The 16,752-nt window shown below is 37.7% G+C and overlaps 1 protein-coding gene across 5 annotated transcripts in view; it reads left to right on the top strand.

Annotated features, from left to right (window-relative positions):
• The window catches only part of nhsb (Nance-Horan syndrome b (congenital cataracts and dental anomalies)), a 50,371-nt gene that overhangs the window by 20,758 nt on the left and 12,861 nt on the right, over positions 1-16,752 (top strand). The window contains exon 1 of one of the 5 annotated variants that reach the window (XM_028015754.1): positions 12,533-12,744. The exons of the other annotated variants lie outside the window; for them this stretch is intronic. Within the exon in view, the coding sequence (XP_027871555.1) occupies positions 12,696-12,744 (49 nt within the window). The 5' untranslated portion in view covers positions 12,533-12,695. Of the gene's footprint in view, positions 1-12,532; positions 12,745-16,752 lie in introns of those variants that run through there. 5 annotated transcript variants of the gene reach the window in all.

Consider the following 16,752-nt stretch of genomic DNA (forward strand, 5'->3'; position numbering starts at 1 on the left):
TCGATCTCCCGCTCCCTTCTTCCCCCATTCGTGAACAAGATCCCGAGATACTTAAACTCCTCCACTTGGGGCAGGACACCCCCCCTGACCCGGAGAAGGCACTCTACCCTTTTCCGGCTCAAGACCATGGCCTCGGATTTGGAGGCACTGATCCCCATCCCGGCCGCTTCACACTCGGCTGCGAACCGCTCCAGCGAGAGCTGCAGATCACGATCTGATGAAGCCAAAAGGACCACATCGTCTGCGAAAAGCAGAGATGAGATCCTAAGGCCACCAAATCGGATCCCCTCAACACCTTGGCTGCGCCTAGAAATTCTGTCCATGAAAGTGATGAACAGAATCGGTGACAAAGGGCAGCCCTGGCGGAGTCCAACTCTCACCGGAAACGAGCCCGACTTACTGCCGGCAATGCGGACCAGACTCTGACACCGGTCATACAGGGACCTGACAGCCCGTATCAAAGGGCCCGGTACCCCATACTCCCGGTACAGTCTCCATACTCTGAGCATCTTTGTTGGTGATATTATAGCATTTTAGATGGTCAGCTGACCATTTGATGATTACATTTCAATACTCAATGAGTGTCTTCAGATAATTTAGTCAAATAGTGGAGAATCCCCTAACATTTACATTTCAAGCATCCTGAGGTGAGTGAACCATCTAGAAAACATAACATGAGATTATTAAGCCACTAAATTGATGTTCACTGACTCTGTAGCAGTGATACATATGTACACTGATCAACGTTTTCATGGAAATTAAAGGCTTGTACTTAATAGTGTGGCAGGGGTTACAACTGCAGAATATATCATTCATGTTAAACCTTGAAAATTAAGCATAAATTCCACAATAAAATTAAACGCAAAAGAAAGTTTCTAGGTCACGATCATTGTAAGGCATTCAACTCAAACAAGGACAAAATGTGTTTAAAAATTAGAAAAAAATTCAATTTAGTAATTTTAAAAAAACAGTTAACAAAGCATCAAGTTTTAATAAAAAGTAAATCAAACAATAAATAACAGATTCGAGCCCAACTCAACAGAGGTCAACTGAGCACAAACAAAACTGACCTTCCTACAAAAAATAAATGGCTGCTTAAATCTGCCACATGAGGGAAGCACAACATAAAAACTGAACAAAAATTACAAAATTAGCTAAAGCTATATATGAAACAGATAAAGCAAAACCAACTTTAACTTAGCACTATTAATACATTCAAGTTCAATTAATAAGTGAATATTAAAGGTTCAATTAAGTGAATATTAAAGAGACACAATTAAATAACTGAAGTAAACTTTAACAGGCAATGTTCCCCTTTAATCTTTTAGAAAAGTATGCTCTAGGCTTTCTCCTCCAGCTGGTCTGAGTTTGCAGAACTTCAAAACAAAGAACAGACAAATATTAGCTAAAGTGTGCACCCATTAGAAAAAAAACATTCTAAATAAAATTATTTTAACTTGAGCATAATGTAAGCTGTAACTAATAATGTCAATTAAGAAAATCAAATAAATACTAACGCTTTGTGGTGGTGGTGGTAGGAGCATCCACCACAAACATCATGTCATGATTTTTCTCAGTATTCTCTTTGTATCCATCTTTTCCATATACCAACATAGTTTTTTTAATATAGATAATATTCAAGCAAAAACGTACTAATAAAAACTAGGTCTTAAGTGTGGAAATTAGCAGATTTATTCTAAATGAAGTTAAGTCTTTCCAACTTTACATGTGTTCCTGTTGTATTTTGTTGTTTTCCCACAGGGTTGGTGGAAACTATTTTTATTTCAAGCTTTGTTTATGTGTATGCAATGCAGTAAACCACAGATGAGATTTTACCATGTGTATATATACGTATATGCGCGTGTATGTGTATGCATGTGGGCGTGGGGGTGAGTATGTGTGTGTATAAAAAGCAAAAAAACAACAATATATATACAGTATATATATATATATATATATATATATATATATATATACAGTATATATATATATACTGTATATGCATGTATGTGTGTATGCCTGCTTTCTTGCTCCTGCTGCCCCCATTGGTTCTTGGCCAAACCAGCCATCCAATCAACAACAACCTACAAATGGAAAATTGTTAATTCCAATGCTGTGTAATTTTTGTTACCCCCTGAAAAGAGATAAAGGTTTTGTGGTAATATTAAAATGATACCTACTGTTATTGTGCTCTTGCTGTCTCTAATGCGTATTTTCTTAGATAGAGTGTACTTTGTTACTGTTTCACATTGTTCCATTGTTGCTGCTTGACTAAACGTCTCATAAAAATGTTGTTGTTTCCTCAAGTCTTTTGTTTAGTGAACAGAGGCTTATGAAGCTGTAGTGAATTATTAAACAGGGTGAATTATGGGGCTGCAGCAAGTGAAGCAGAGACAGACTGAAAAGGAGAGAGAGGGAGAGGTCTGGACAAAAATAGGTCAACCTTAGCTGTGGCAACCCAGGGACGTAGAAATGATGCTCTCTCTGAGGAGGAGCTCATTCTGTGTGTGTGGGTGTTTGTGTAAAAATGTGTATGTGTGTTTTGTGAAGGCTTCAAATTTGTTAACAGCTCATGTTGTAACGTGAAATCAGTTTTAAAGAGACCTAAAGGCTCGCTACAAGAGTCATTAAAGGGAGTGAAATGTCACCACACCAGTAGTTTGCATCTTGTAAATAAATCTGATTTTGAGTCATCAGCGCAGACTAATAATACAAGATGTGACTTAGAGTAATTAATATGTTATAAACTGTTTGCTGTTTTTTTCGATTAATTTATTTTTTCAAACTGGTGTCCCTAACTTATTTGGAATTTAAAATTGGTCATTTATCAAACATTTTGCCTTTCCCCATACACGTTATTAAAGGTTTAACCAAATTTGCCTTGTTTCCCTTGTTTCCAACACAAAACTCTGAGAGACTACAGGACTAAACCAGCCCAATAGTTTCACAGTACAATTTCACTTTAATCGTAATTTGTACAATTCAAACACAAATGCTGTGACTTCAGCTTTTTTAAGTTAATATTGCCAAACAAACCAGTGGTTCCTGCTTATTAATACTGTAGCACACAACATTTGATCTCGCCATAAAATCTGCCACATATTTTTTGGGACATGTTGAAAAGTTCTACCACATACATTGCCACAGCTCTGTTATATACGTCAGTTTTACTGCACATATACACTAAAGCCACAACCAACCTCAATGTCACATAACATACAAACATCATTTAAAGCACCAGAGTTATGCAAAATCAACTTTTTTTGAGCTTGATATCAAGTCATAATGTCACCCTCTCATCGAGCACATACCCAGAGAGTCGGAAAGGATGTTCCTAAATGCCAATTTCAAGGCATTAGTAAGACTATGATGCAAAGTCAAATTTATTTTAAGTTGTTTTCAGCATTTTCATACCAACTGAAGGTGACATAGTTTCTTGAATGTGCTATAGAATGGAACCATGTGCCTGGAAAATACATAATACTTCCCTCGTCCCTTAATCCTCACAGCACTTTACTCACTAGGGGACAGTGATGGCAAAATAGGTAAAAAAAAAATATATAAAAAAAAACAGGGGGAACTTACTCACTTATTGATTCATTTTGGTAATAATTACCTGTCCATTTTAGGGAACTCAAAACACATTGTGGTATTATTCCCAGATGGTCAGTTGATCCACGTGACAATGCCACCAGTAACAAACTGGACATGAGGCGGCAGATTATTGTGAATTCAACACAACTGATCACAACACACGTCACAACAACTTGATAGGACATGATGTTCCAAAAGAAATCACTTTAATTTCCTCACATTTAGATGCACATAACACACGTTTCCAAAAGGGCATCGTACATGGCAGCACACAGTGAGACAGTCACATAACAAAGCTCAAAATTCAAATGGCTGCGTTTTGCGTATGTTGCATTTGTAGAGGTTTAAGCCTTCCGTGTCAAACATTTGTATTAAAAGTCTTAGCAAACAGCTTTTAAATCTTTTCTTTGAAAACATTTCCATTTTGGTGAACTAGGAGCAATTCACTGTATGTCAGTCTGAGACCAAGTAGAAACTGTGGCATTGAGAACACAGGAAAATGTGTTGTTCAAAACATCAGAACGTATTAAAGAAAATATTTTCAATGATTCTGGTGAAAACTAAAGCTGCCATTTAAAGTTGTGCTTTTTTTTCACATTCATCTGGCTTACAAATATTATTTTATTACATAGTGATCTTAATTTAAGTGGGAAAAGAAAAAGCTTATCGAAAGGATGAGTTGAAGAAAAAAGAATTTCATTCCCTCAGTCTATGTAAAAACAATGCTGCAATGAAAAATCTCAGTGCTTGAAAAAGAAATCCAAGTTTATCCTTGGTTATTCTGCTGCACAGGTTAAAGCAGTTCAACAAGAGTTCAAGACACGGCAGGAGGAGATGTTTTTCTGTGTGAATGTCAATCTTTTAATTTATGACATCATTTCTTTACTTTATTATAGAAGTAACCCATCGTTTTTATTAAGCACCCATTCAGTGAAGAACAAATCCATCATCTGTTACCAAACAGGTGAGAGTGTCGCCACGGAGCAACGTCACCTACCTTGTTTGAGTCTGAGGGAATGTTTGCAATGGGACAGATTTATTTCTGTTTGCATGAGCACACATTTGGCTGTCTATAGCAAGCTTTGTGCGCTTATGTGATGAAAATACATGCCTCTTTATCTAGTCCCCCTTTCTGTGTGTTTGTGTACGTGTGCGTGCGCATCAATGACAGGGTGAAGAGGTTTGTGCTTGTGCATGTGTGTGAGTAAAAGTGAGAGTAACAGAGAGAGAGAGCGAGAGGAGAAGCATGACCTACATTTGGCAAAGCTCATCGTATGAGCATGAAACTGCCTAACATCACCCCAGAGCTCTTCAGCGCAGAACCACACGATTGGCTGCTTTCAGCTCCAGCCTGACAACAGCACTGGCATCACCCAGGGGGAGGAGGGGTAGGAGTCAGAGGGGAAGACAAGAGAGCGTGGAGGACATGGATGGGAAACACATACATTGGATCCAAACAGAGAATACATGCAAATTGATCGAGAGAGACAAAGAATGGCAGAAAGAGGCCTTGGTATATAGTTAAAGATTTGCGTGTCTCCGTGTGTGGACTTTAAAGACATTTTTGGGATTAAAATACGCACACGTATAACATACAGATTTAGTCGCCACCCTTTGGAGAACAAAAGCTGCTTTACTCAGGGTAAACAACCACGTTTTAGGGTTTAGATACGTCATAGCAACACTTGTGTGTTAAAAACAGCACTAGTTATGCTCTGCCTTCAAATAAGCCGATGAAAAATAGAGTGCGTGTCTTTTTGATTTATATTTTCTCTTTAAATTATATATGTAGTTTATATACAGGAAGGGCAAAGACTACTGGACTTTTGGCACACTTGCTTTACTTTTTGTGTTTTGTAGCAAATGAAATTTTTTATGGGAATTAAACTGTTTTGCTTTCATATTCTGTTTTTAGTATAATAATATTAAAACAGGAGTAGACAGTTGCATTGATGCAGCTTTGTGTTTAGCTCCTGTTTTATGTCAAACCACATTGAGACTGCATATACAGTACAGACCAAAAGTTTGGACACACCTTTCTAATTAAAATGGGTTTTCTTTATTTTCATGACTATTTATAAGGCAATAAATCCCACTTATTAACCTGACAGGGCAGGTTGACCTATAAAGTGAAAACCATTTCAGGTGACGACCTCTTGAAGCTCATCAAGAAAATGCAGAGTGTGTGCAAAGCAGTAATCACAGCAAAAGGTTGCTACTTTGAAGAAACTAGAATATAAGGGGTATTTTCAATTGTTTTACACTTTTTTGTTTAGTGCATATTTCCACATGTGTTATTCATAGTTTTGATGCCTACAATGTCAATAGTCATGAAAATAAAGGAAACTCATTGAATTAAAAGGTGTGTCCAAACTTTTGGTCTGTACTGTATATATATATATATATATATATATATATAGGGCAATGCATAATCGAATACTTTTGGTTGGTTTGTTTAAAGGAGAACTGCCTGTAAAGCCTTTTCTTTATTAATTTAACACTTAATGATTCCAAGCTGAAGCAAGAAGCTGCGGATTTCATCTGGGACCTCTCTGTGTGGGATTTTCATGCTCTCCTCATATATGTGTGGATATACTCTGGAGGGATCAAAGTTTTCTAACATATTCCAACAATATGCATGCAGCATTAACTGAGGCTTTTTTTAATGTATCTGAGTAGTGAATAAGTGTGTGCATAGTTGATTCTCACATGGGGTTTAATGTTAGCATTGTGTTGGACTCACAAGCAGTCCTGGATTTCTGCATTTTTTTTATGCCTTCTAAAAGCTGCGAAAAGGATCCAGTGAGCCTGAAAAAAAGAATGAATCAATTAATCAATTTGATTTTAGGCAAAGAAAGGTTTGCCAAAGGGTTCCCAAATTTCCAAAGTTAGCCTCATAGTGATTACTCAAAAACAGCTGGAACAAAAGTATAAGAGAAAAAAAAATCATATTTGTCATTGTGTTTTTAAGATAAAGGTTATAGTTCAATTTACAGCATGTCAAGATTCAGATGTAATCATGGTTTCTAGTGAAGGAAATCAATGCAAGAACAGCTCTCTCTGTTTCTGTCAGCTTTGGCTTTGCCTCGCTACAGATTTATACCATAAAGTGACCAAAGACACCAAACTCAGCAAACAGCCCACATGGACTCCTCTTCTTGTTCTTTCACACTCTGTCTGCTTCTTTTCTCTTTCTTCTCCCGACATCCCCAGGCAGAGGGCTTTATGGGAATCGCTCTGGCTCACTCTTCACGGCTTTAATCTTTAAGTTGTTTCCATAGAAACAACTATGTTCACTCAGTTCTGCGGGATGGCTTGTATAACTATAGAAGAAAGTCATCATCCGACACAAACCCCCACTCAGCAACAGAGGATAAACTAAGACACTGTAAACTCATTGATTCGATGAGTTTACATTGAATCAATGCAGCAAAGATTTAAACATAAATGTAGTTTTGGTGAATAATGATGATGTCAGGCACTATTATTGCAGTTTTATTGACTAACATGGATCACGTTTCAATAAAGTCTTACAAACATATGTAGTGATGTGACTGAATAATCTTTATTTTACTAATTAAACAGAAGTTATCAACAAAAACGTATTTTTTGGGTGAGCAAAAACAACTTTCCTGTTTGGGCAGATGGTCTCACATTTTCCCAAAGCGCCATCTGATGCCTGAAAATAATGTGCAGCTCATAACACCTCCACCTCCATGCTTCACAGTTGTTGTGAGGGTGAGGGTCTTTTCTTGGAAGGCTGATTGGTTTAGACCGCTGTGTCGTCTGTTCTGGTGTCCACATATTTTAGTTTCATACTCACTTGTCCAAAGAACATTTCTACAAACTCCTGGAACATAGAGTTCTCTGGCAAGTTTTACTCTGGCCTTAGGCAGTAAACCTTTTCCTTTTAGAGTATGTCCCATGACAGTTTAGCTTTCTTGGGCATGTTAGTAGTTGTTTGACTTGTATTCCGTTTTCTGTGCAGTGGTGTGGTTGCTTTCAAATTCCTTTAAAAATCTCTTACCAGACTTGGCAACAACCTGCTGTCTGAAGGCCTTAGGCAGTTCGCTATGGTTTTCACTCTCACTTCAACAGTCAGGAGCACCAAACTAAATGATTGAGGTTTAAACAGGACAAACCTGCATGTCATGTGAAATGTCTGTGTGAAATTGTGGGGTTATTATATTTCATTCCACGTCAGAAATTGTATTTATTTAATCACATATCAAAGAACATTTTAAAAAGTTTTTTTTTCAGATTTTATCGGGACATTTACCATTATTTACGCATCTGGTATGTTTTTCCAATATCATGCAGGTCCTGTGTAGCTAAATGTCTGAGCATAAGTCATTTCAACATATTTTTCAATTATTTTGAAAAATAAATGGTGGTGAAAATCCTCCTTAAGGAGGACAGTCCCCCTGAGATGAAATAATTAAATACCCAATAGTCAAAGTCAAATGAATAAAGCCATTGAGAATCAGTCTGGAGTTGTGCAACATGACTTGTTCTGGAGCAAGAAAGCAAGAAAAATAAACAAAAACAGAAATTCTGAAATAAATAGGCGATTCAACGAAATGTGTTCAAACATATTATACTTGAATGGTTCAAACACCCTTCAAAATTATGAGTGATTATGTTCTAATCACACAATAAATACTGCAGAGTTAAATCAACACTATGTCAACATACACGCCTATTTTGTCCTTATCAGAATTGGTGTTAATTTAACTCTTACAGACTTATTTCAAAAATAGTTTGAGTAGTTACAACTTTTTCAAGAGTTACAACTACTCAATTTCTTGTTGAAATAGCTCTGAAAAAAGTTGAATTAACACCAATTCTGATAAGGACCAAATAGACACGGCATACTGTTGATTTAACTTGCTGTGCATGTGCTGTAGCTGGTGTGATTTCAGCCATTCTAAGTGAGAATAAATAATCCGAATTTATTACTCCTCAGAAATGACCGTTTTTATTACGTTCTACAGAACATTTTAAAATGTAATTTCTTCCATTTGTATGACTTATATATATTATCCGCATATTCTGTATCGTTAAAATTGATATTAAATGTCCATATGTTCCCATTTATAAAAATCGCTTACATAGCCTAAGTGAAGGAAGCCAGAAAAGTGCCAGAATAAGATTCCCACTCAAATGTTATATGGCTGATTATGGACATAAACCACTTTTTGCAGCAGATAATTGTAGGGAATATTTACAGTAGTTTCAAACATTTGCCTTGCACAGGACATTGTCTTATGATTGATAGTGACTGTGATACTTGTGCACAAAACCCTTAAAGTTGGTCCTGACATGTTGTCATATGGTGTAATTTGTGCATGGAAAACTGGAGTTAATACACCACTGAGATAGAGACTGTAAAAATAGACTTATGATAGGGGAAGTTTGGTTCATGATCAGATTGTGGGATAATCTGAACACCAATCATTGTGCATGGTTTAATTAAGGAACAGGATCCCCTCAAAAACGAACACAGACAGACACGTATACAGCCGCAGACACACTATGACCAGTGGTAGGAGTCCTCCATAACACATGCTCAGCAGGAGATCACCCCCCTCCCAGCATATGCGCCGGTTTCCATGGAGACACGCAGTTAAAAATAACATGGGCGATGGCTTGTCTTGTGCCATTCCACCAACATGGCTAAAGCTTTTGCAAACACACATACCTTAACACACACAGTGGTGGAATAATGCTGGCTGAAGAAGGCTTGACAAGCACACCCAGAGATTGGTTTAACTCCCACCCCCCTCCACACACACACACACACACACCCCTACACACTCACTGCCGTCAGCATTGGTACCACTGTGACATCTTCCCACACACCTAATGCCGGTCTATACAGTGGTGCTCTCAGATTATATTTTTGGAGGGAATCTATAAAAAGAACACCTGCAACTGCAGTAAATGTTAGGTTGACTACAAATTTTTCAAAGTTGAGATGTTTAACCACATAGATGCGTCGTGCTTTTTTTAAAAAGATTTTTGTCTTGGAAATGAGCTTGAAATCCTTGTTTCAATTTAGAAATATACGATTCAGTATCTTTTTTACCTGACAGTGTGAATGCTAATCATAATGTTTTTTGTTTGGCCAAAAGGTGGCACGCAATAAGGGTTGACACACAGACACACACACACACACACACACAGACCCCACACACACACACACTTTCTGGAGGATTTGGTGGGACTTAGTAAAAAAAGAGCCCTTTCAATAAATTAAAGATTTTACGGAGAAGCAAGTTGTATTTGTTGTTTAGTTGTTTCTGCCAGCGTCTTTAGATTTCTAAGATTCGGGGCGCCTCTGTTTGCTTTTTTATCTTCACACCTCTCAGTGGGTTTTCAATGAGTGTCAATTTGTCTTTTATTTTCAGTTGTGTTTCTCGTTTGATGGTACTGACGACGGTCGGTTTTAACTTGTTGTTGTTTATTTGTACGTCTATTGAAAACAGGTTACCTGACAATGAGACCCGGTGTCTAAGTCAGATTTACCTTGTATAAATAAAGGTTAAATAAATAAAATAAAATTAGTTATATAAAGTCTCCAAGCACTGTTTTCCTAAAGACAGTCCTGCACCATGATGTTCCCACCTTTAATGATTGCTGTTGGTACGGTATTTTGGGGATGATGTGTGTTGCTCTTGCGTCTCCAAACGTTGAGTGTGCAATGACAGCCAAAGCGCTTAGTTCTTTATTTTTCCCAATATTGGATCAGTTTGCCAACCAGAACGTATAATGAACATCAGCTTTTTCTTGTGAACCGAGTTGGCATGGAGAACGCTGTAGTTTAGTGCATTACTTGTTTTTTCCATGGCAAACCTCTACCAGCTAATTCCAGGTCTCTCTGAAGGTTTCAACAAGTGCTCGTTAACTTTTAGAAAACTCTTCCAATTAATTTTCTGAGTTGGTTGGAACAGCCTCGAGAGCTTCTCTTTAATTTCATGAGCTATCATTTAGAACTGGCACTGATTGGGAGCAGGACTACTAAGAGATTTTAGCTGTTTTCTTGGCTTTCTATTCCTTTTTACGGCTAATTGTCTTCATGTGTTCAGTACTTATTTCCTGTGGCATTATACTTTATCACGCATAACTAAATTTACTGACTTACTTGTTTTGATTTGTTTGTCTGTGAGGATTTCTTGGATTTTCACTTTCATGCAAGTAACCACATCAGAAACACATTTGCTGAGGAAACATTTTGACACGTTCATTACATTCATTTCATTTCATGCGAATCTTGAGTTTGCAAACAGACCTAACTGCATATATGTTTCTAAGGCGAAAAACTGTCCCGGCACTCGCAAATAACTTAATTACACTGATTTCTGCCAAGCCAGAGGCAGCTTTATCTGAGTCTGTAGTTTTCCCTTTTCACCACCGAGGGGCAGTAGAGGAGGTTGTATTTCACTGAGTTTGTAAAGCAAACTTTGAGAGCAGCTTCGGAAAATAATCCTGTTGCATTGGTGATATTTTTCTTTGACTCTGAGTCACTGTGGCATAGAGAGCGCTATAAATAAACCTTTTAATTTCACTGTCGTACTCTTTGACTCGCCTTAATAAGAATGCCCACACAGTGTTTAACATGAATGCGGTGCAGGTCAGAGCAGAGTGGAACCAAGGAAGAGGAACAAAAAATGAGCCACTGTGGATTAGTGAGCAAGAATGATTTATTCATTTTAGTCTTGAGGAAAAGGTGTTGAGGGGAAAATATAGCACAAGATGTTTCATCAGTCTTTTATTAGAAGCAACTAAGCAGAAAGAAAATGCTACAAATTGAACATTAAACCTATCAGTAATGTAGTGGAACTACAACTATGAGTATTTTCAAAGAATAGCACATTATGTGTGCTTAAGATGTCTGTGTGACCCAGCATTGATGTTTCACATAAGACATTACAACCTGACAAACAACCACAGGGGCTACAAGCTATTAAGAAGCTCCCTGCAGTCATGTTGGGGAAATCTGCTGTAAATAAATGAGACAAACCGCAAGGAGCATATGCACATTTAAAATTCACAGTGATCTTCTCTCCTGCCTGCTGGTGCTGACCGCCGCGGTAAAGCGTGCAAACCCACGTGTGTGCAGACTTTGCTGGTCTGTGTCGTTCTGGGGCATGGCGGGAGGTTGAAAGCTCCTCTAGCGGGCCGCTGGCTCTGGCGGCTCTATTCCAAAGTCGGTGAGCTGCCAGAGCTCCAGATTACAGCAGATTACCAGGCAGGGTGCTCTTCCACTCTCTCTGCCTGTCTGTGCACGTTTCATGCCGTGTATTTTGTGACCACACTGTAATATTTTACCTTCACCAGACAAACAAAGTTTTCTTGACAGCTTCATTCAACAATACCTATAGGTAATTGGGTTTATGTTTTTTTTTAATTTTTATTTTTTTATGTATTTGTATTTTTATGCTTCCTTTTTGGTTTAGAGTTTATCAGCAGCTGGCAATTACAATGAATCACTTTATTCCTGCAAAAATCCTCTCTAAGGTCTTCACTCTCTGATGGCAGCAATAGAGGGCTTGAGCATGTGATACATATTCCCAGCATGTAGTGGATTAATACATTAATACTTTGAGGTTGAATCTCCCCCTCCCTTCGCATATTACTGCATCAAAAAGAGATTACGGTCAGTGACAGGCCATGCACAGGCAGGATCCTACCATCTGAGGCACGCAGATGAGGGGGTGAACTAGAGAGACAAATTAGAGGAAAAAAACAGAAATTTCAGTTTGTGAGACAGCATAGGCTTGCCTTACCGCTAAACCATAATGTGGACATAGAGAAGGATTGTTAACATAAAGAAAAAAAGGGACAAAAAAACATCTTAATGACAGAACCAATGAATGGGGAACAGAATCGGGTGGGTGGGTGAAGAGGGGGAGGGTCTATGTGTCTCCAAATGCTGTTAGTTTGGATGCTGGACTTGCAAGGGAATGCTTCAGCAAGTTCTGCAGGAGTAAGTGCGGCGATGCTACTGAGCAACAGACTAAAAGGATTCTGCAGGAAGAAAGGAGGGGCTGCGTAGAAAGCAAAAATTGTGGGAAAGACACAGTAGACGGCTTCTAATCATGGCGTTGGCTTGTCTTGGTCTGGGCTGTGCCCCCGTACAGTCCAAAGGTACCGTCTATTACATCCCTGTTTATCTTGTCATATTTTATTCCCTGTTTAGTTCGTGTTGTTGTCTGGAATGTCAAATATCTTTAGAGTGTATGAGATGTTGCTTTCTTGTTGTTCTGACGTATGAGCATCAGGAAAACCGATGCTATGTGGAGTTGTGCAGGAGGTATATCACACCAGCTTGTTTATCAGCTGATGCAGTGTAATTGTTGTAACATTAAGGTGTTGTGAATGGAAGCTCAGTTTAAGATTATGTCACAAAATGTGACCAGCACTTCCTGAAAGTTTCTAAAGGTGGTACATAGTGGAGCTTTGTGTGTTTTGCATTTTATGACTTTAAAGATCAACTCTGATCTGCCTTACTGGGCAATTGGGTCCATTGGGCGACATCTCAATACCCCAGAATAACAGGAAGTCAAGGTTTATTGCTATAATATCCCTAGATAACATAATTAATTTAGAAAAAAATATGAATTCCAAAAACACTTACGTACATTTATTTTATAGAAACTGTCTCTACGTTTATTTTTCTAGCACATTAATGTTCATCCATTAGAAATAGTGGATTTATATATATATATATATATATATATATATGGTTGTATTTTGTATTTCATCTTAAGATAAGGATTTGCCATATTGACAGACACTAACAATGCCTACACTTAGTTGGCTATAGAAACTCCCTTTCTTTATTTTTTTACAATGTCCTCCATTGCCATATAGAGGAACCATAATCTGATGCATGCTAAAGTGTATCACATATTGCTTATTTGCACGTGCTGTTATATGCTTTAAAGGCACATTTAAAGCATGTGACGAATTAGAGGCGAACATCAAGTTGCAGACGAGACCCTCTGAAATCCAAAGTAAATTGTCTCTTGTATTCTGTTATTGGAATATTTTTGGTGGTGCTAAAGCTGCATTTGCAGTTAAAAGAAATATAAACGTAGAGGCAAAGGTTTGCTTCGAAAAATTCTGAATAAAAATGCCTGTGCACGTGGCTGGACGCTGCAGGATTTCCCTTGCAGCCAGCTAGTGTTTCTTATATAACAGCTGTCTGCTATGACAATATTCTGCAGCTACTGCCATAGGGAGTGTGCTGCCTGACCCAGATACACCCTAATACATTCTCCACTAATGACTTACATTCACTCATATCTGTACTAGAGAGATGGGGAGATCATATAGCTGTGCCAGAAAGAGAAACGGCAATGGTAAATCTGTGTTCTCATCGCAGTTGGCATGGAGGATGGGACACTGTTGGGATCTCCTCATAATGTGATGGTACCACTCGTTTTACGCTGCAGTTTAACTTCTCATAAAACCTAAAGAGCTGCATCAACAGACTTGCTGTGATTCTGAAGCTCATTCTATGATTTTTATTTTTAATGTCAAAACTATAGGAGAATAATAATGTAATCTTCTTACCCTTTTCAATCTGTGTGCTTGACGTGCTTTATTCTACATTTAACAGGAACATTAGCTCTTCGTTTAGTCCAAGCGTTGGTGCAGCTAATCAGTACTGCTTCAAAGGTTACACAACTTTTTATTTGTTTCTATAAGAAATCAAGATATTATTAAATAACTAGTGGTAAAAAAATATATATATAAATGAACCAAGCCTGCATGGTGACAGAGCCTGGAATAACAGGAGATGCACAGGATGATTTAGGAAAATTTAAGATAAATATGAAATGTTGCAATAGTCAAATAGAGTAGACAGGTTAGGGCATTGAGTGTTTCAGAAGTATCATTGCAACGTCTTGTGTCAGTTGTGTCTAATTGGCCATAAGCTTTAATTACTCGTGATTTTTGTGACACTTCAAAATAGTGTCATTAAAATACATTACAAAACAAATATGTCTACCTCCCTGTTTACAGCACTATTCCCCTGTTGCTTTTCTATATACTTCAGCAGTTTTGTTTGTGTCTGTCTGCTAAACCGATCTCTAGTATGCTAAACATGACTATCATTTATTATACTAGCTGCACCTTTTTCTTGCATAAATTTAGAAAATGTGAATTTACTCTCTACTGTATTAAACGCTGCCGTCAAAATTATATTTCCGCTTCATACGAACAGTAACCGTAAAGAAATACCGACTACTCGGGCCCCACAATCCTCTGTTTTCAGTTTTGCAGCGTATATGGCGAATGTATTCACCGTTTCTTTCTGTGTGCCACCGTTGGCGCTCAGAGGCAGTCTTAATGATGACAGTGTAAGCTGCTGACACTGCACCTGCAGACACAAAGATGGGGGAAACAGTTAGAGAAACACAGTAATAATATGATAGGTAGAACAGAGGAACGGGACTCAATTAAACCAGCGTAGATCTGTGGTCAGTTGTGTGTTTGCCGAACATCAAATGCTGCCACAGATAGTGGCAGCATTTGAAGTGAAGTGCAGGCCAAATAGAGTTAGGAATAGCCAGCTCAGCTTTCTTAAAGATTTATTGTCAAATCTTACCATGACCTGTTTTTTTAACACCGTGGGATTAGATTTAAAATAAATCATAATTAATAGATATGTACTGTATCTTTTACCACTAAAAATGGCTTCTTAATCCTTGTCATAGGAAACGTAGGTTTTTAAATCCATACCCTAGATTTTAGGACAAAGAATCCCCCAATAATTAGTAAAAAAAATTGGATTAATTAAATGCTGAGTATTCTATAGATGTTTGTATGAAGGCAAGTGGATGCATGTGAATTGCATGTGGGGGGGGAAAAAACGTATAATGAAGCAAACTGAATTTCAGTTTGTCAAGCAGCTCTCACGTCAATTTATGTTGTTGACAAAAGAGTTACAATAGCTCGACTGTGCCAGAAAACCCTTTCACCAGATACTTTGAAATATAGTATCTATGTCTACATCAATGTATTTATATATAAATATGTGTCTACACACACAGACAGACAGATCGATAGATCGATGTAGATATATAGCTTAATATAAAGAACTGTGACTTGTCACTCTTCAGGGCAGGCAGCTGTGCCACTGTTTATGTTGTGTAATGAACTGCTCTAACCTTGTAGTTTCAATCAACCCGAAGCTGTTGATCTGAGCTCACTGATTTAATTGGCAGCAAATAAAAGCCTTGATGAGCGATGAAAGGTTGCTTGGCTACTGATGTACAACATGGCTTTCAAGGACACAACCGCATGTTGAATATCAGGTTAAAAGAGGGGAAACGACTCATAAATAAAGCCAGAGGACTTTTGAGAGCAGATAAGAGGAATGGATAATCACACTCCTCCTCTTCCTCTTCTTCTTACCATGGAGACTATTATACATCTGCCATTCAAGATGTTAGGGGTGCTTTTGTCTTCGTATAATGATATATTTTGGTAATAACCAAACATGAGGGACAGAGAGACACGGTGATCTGCACGTGTGGCTTTCGTGGGTGGGTTTGGCTGCCACCTGCTGGCATCTAATATGTTTACAACATTTATTTGCGCAATAAAAAAAAAAAGCAGAAAAAGAACATGCTTCACTGTATAATGTTACATCTTTAGCAAATTGTCTAATGTTTGATACAATATGGAATTAAACATGGTACTGAAGGTAAATTACAAAGTTGTATCTGGATGTGAGCTTGACAAATGTTTGCGCTACTTATGTTATAAAGTCACAAATGGCACCTTTCTTTGAAGAACAATGTTCAATATTAGCAAACATTCTTGGCTTATAGAATGTTTATACAGAGACCAGCTAATGATAGTACGTGGAATTATAAAATTATATATATAAAAAACAGCCTGAAAACAAACAAGTTGTTGCAAAACACAAATTTTAGCTTCTTTTGGAGAACATAAACTATCACATAATGTTCACTTCATTGTTAAATGTGTTAAAATGTGCTATTTTAACACATTTAAAATATCTATGTGTTATCTTCTGGAACCTCTTTTTCATTTGGGGAAGTGAATGCATGGGCCACAGCTGCAAAACGTAATTCATGAAATCTAAAGCTTCATTATCATATTGACTTGAAGCCCCGC

The sequence above is a fragment of the Xiphophorus couchianus genome, chromosome 4, assembly GCF_001444195.1.
Source record: "Xiphophorus couchianus chromosome 4, X_couchianus-1.0, whole genome shotgun sequence".
NCBI classification, from domain to species: domain Eukaryota; kingdom Metazoa; phylum Chordata; class Actinopteri; order Cyprinodontiformes; family Poeciliidae; genus Xiphophorus; species Xiphophorus couchianus.